The sequence below is a fragment of the Sinocyclocheilus anshuiensis genome, unplaced genomic scaffold (assembly GCF_001515605.1).
Source record: "Sinocyclocheilus anshuiensis isolate Anshui unplaced genomic scaffold, SAMN03320099.WGS_v1.1 scaffold210, whole genome shotgun sequence".
NCBI classification, from domain to species: domain Eukaryota; kingdom Metazoa; phylum Chordata; class Actinopteri; order Cypriniformes; family Cyprinidae; genus Sinocyclocheilus; species Sinocyclocheilus anshuiensis.
In genome coordinates, this window is record NW_015547666.1 from 1,769,148 (window position 1) to 1,772,183 (window position 3,036).

General features: G+C 34.3%; 1 protein-coding gene across 5 annotated transcripts in view; it reads left to right on the top strand.

Moving 5' to 3' along the window:
* The window catches only part of LOC107702605 (transmembrane protein C5orf28 homolog), an 11,539-nt gene extending 9,059 nt beyond the window's left edge, over positions 1-2,480 (top strand). For all 5 annotated transcript variants that reach the window (XM_016504981.1, XM_016504978.1, XM_016504979.1 and 2 more), the window contains exon 3: positions 1,929-2,480. In XM_016504981.1, the coding sequence (XP_016360467.1) occupies positions 1,929-2,264 (336 nt within the window). In that variant the 3' untranslated portion in view covers positions 2,265-2,480. The remainder of the gene's footprint in view (positions 1-1,928) is intronic.
* The last annotated feature ends 556 nt before the right edge of the window (positions 2,481-3,036 follow it).

Sequence of the window (3,036 nt, forward strand, 5' to 3'; positions counted from 1 at the left end):
AGATTTTATTAATTAAAAAGCATGTCTAATTAATTAAAATCATTAAACTTATACATTTTCACATCAATTTATTCAAAGTTTAACAAAAATTACATGTTTAGGGCCCTATGAAATGTTTTATTTTTTCTCACCATATTTTTTATTGTTACCAAATTCTGTATTTTAGTATGTCTAATTATTTGAATGCATAAAAACAACTTAATTAGCCTTATGAATTTTTTTTCCTCAGAAATTCTGTGTTATGTATTTAATTTTTTCTGGTTATCAAATGAAGGCATAAAAAATTATTTCATTTATCTTTTAATTATTGAAAATTAAGCAAACTTAATTTTTTGGCAAACAAAGGGGATTTACTATTACAATTAAAACATGGAATAAATGTGATTATTCCTTAAAAAAAAATGTTTGTTTCATTTTAGTAGTTGTAGTAGGCTATGTACTTTCTACTGAAAAATAGTAATAGGCACAATGTCTTCAAATCAAACCGGACTTTTATTTTGACGGGTTGCCGTGAATACCTGTACGGTTCTGTGTATGTGATATGAAGCTAGTTTTACTCAAATCAAACGGTCAAATATAGTGGTCGACCGATATGCATATTTCATAGTATTCTAAGCAGTGATAAAGGCTATGTCGGTTAGCATTGCATTATGTACTTGTATACGTATTATATACTTATATAAAATTTAGTGCTGTCAAACGATTAATCGCGATTAATCGCATCCAAAATAAAAGTTTTTGTTTACATAATATATGTGTGTGTGTGTGTGTGTACTCTAGTGTGTATATGTATTATGTATATATAAATACACACTCATACAGTATATATTTTGAAAATATTTACATGCATGTATTTATATTTATTTATACTACGGGGCCGTTGAATGCTTGCATCTGATTGGCTGACCAACGTTCTAAGGTGTGCAATTATATTCAGGGAAACGCACGGCGAACGTAGTTCCAGGCAGCTCTTGACCACATTACATGAAAATATCACTCGCCAAATGATTTCAGTTATTTCAAAGGTCTTTACAGCTTACAACAGCAAAATAACCAAAACCCATAATGACACTGGCCAAACAAATAAATATAGTAAGCAATAGGATAAAAACGAGAGATTATTTCCATGTTTTGCCACAAAATTATGTTTTATTATGTACGTAAAGCACATACTCTACACAGACTGTGCTATCAACGGCTCAAGCCTCCATTACTAGGTCTAAAATGACGTTTTGGAATTAGCAACGGAGGTGTTGGATGAGATGCGGAAGAAACTAATCCTACTCACAATAGCATTTTAAGTACAAAAACTGGACGGATGCCTTGAAATATATAATCTGATCGATGTCTTGAGGTGTGGCAACCGTAGTGTAAGTGGAATAATTGGCTCCGGGCCGTTAACTTATTTGAAAAATAATGCACACCCGAGGTGTAACAACCACTCCGCTTCCTTACATATTTTATATTATATATAAATAAATTTAATATACAAATATAACACGTTTTTCTTAAAAATATACATGCATGTGTGTGTATTTATATATACATAATAAACAAACATATACTATGTAAACAAAAACTTTATTTTGGATGCGATTAATCGTTTGACAGCACTAATTAAATTATAATAAAATGAACTCTGATAAACCATATTTGGAGTTTCCATGCGAGAGCGCCCTCTGGCCTTTGGATGGAGATTTACTACTGATCACAGAACCGTGCTTCCCTGACACGTCGCGCCTAATCGCCTAATTTAATTTCGATTAATCGTGCAGCCCTAGGATAAAATGATCATGGCTGACCGCAAATAATGCATTTCTGCAATGGCATCAGTGACTTAAAGCTACATTCACTCGAAAGTGATTGTCACATAGATCAGTGCAAGTTAAAAACTTGCCGTTTTAACTGAAGTTTGTGTACTTGTGCAGGCTGCTGTGAATCTGCCGCACAGGCCTCCGCTGCACTGCTCCACCCTGATCCCAGCACTCTGCTTCTCTCTCCGCCTCCTCATGTGGGCCTGCCGGCTCAAGGACTCCTGGTGCTCCCTGCCCTGGATGCTGTTCATCTCGCTGGCATCGCACCACATCCGCGACGGCGTTCGGCACGGTCTCTGGGTGTGTCCGTTTGGAAACACGACGCCCATCTCTTACTGGCTGTACGTCACCATCACAGCCACTCTGCCTCACCTGTGCTCGGTGCTCATGTATCTGACCGGCACCAGAGACATGATCTCCACCAAACACGGAGTCGCCATAGACGTCTGAAACACTGGCTTGATTGTGATCTCTGCCTCATTGCCATTCCAACATAATTCGTCCTTATTCCTTGAGAGATTGGCAGTACGTTTGATACTTTTAACTACTGTGGTCATTCAGGTATCAGTGTGAAATCAGGTTGTATTTACTGTGAATATTTTAATATGTATGATGATGATGTAGATTAGGGTTGGGCGATTTAAAAAAAAAAAAAAGATATATTTTGCAGCCTTTTTGTACAATATGCTATATATACTGTATATATTTGATATAAAAATCCATTACAGTGCAAATAGAGAAATTATATTATCAATGTTATCTATTTTGCAGTATTTTGGCAATATTTAACAAGTAAGTATACTCTATACTCTAGTAAGTATACTTATGTATATACTCTGAATTAGTTAGTTTTCTATATATGAAATATGGTTCAAAATGGAGTTCATTTTGAAAATATAATTTCTATATTTGCTGATCTGGATTTAAATTCGCATTGTTGCCATGTAGATAATATTTAATGATTGTTAATATCTAATATTTTTTTTCATATGCATCAATATAACAGTATAAAGTAATAAACAACATACTAAAACGCCACACTAAGACGTTGATGAGAAATTTGAGTGATGAACAAACAAAACAAATTGCTAATTTATAGTTGTGAATTAATTCACTTTCTAATTTAAGATTGTGTGGTCATATTAGTGAAATTTTGGCAAAAAAGGACCGTTGTCAATAGCTTTTTTTGTCAGTTAATGTGACAGTCACGTGACCAACTTGA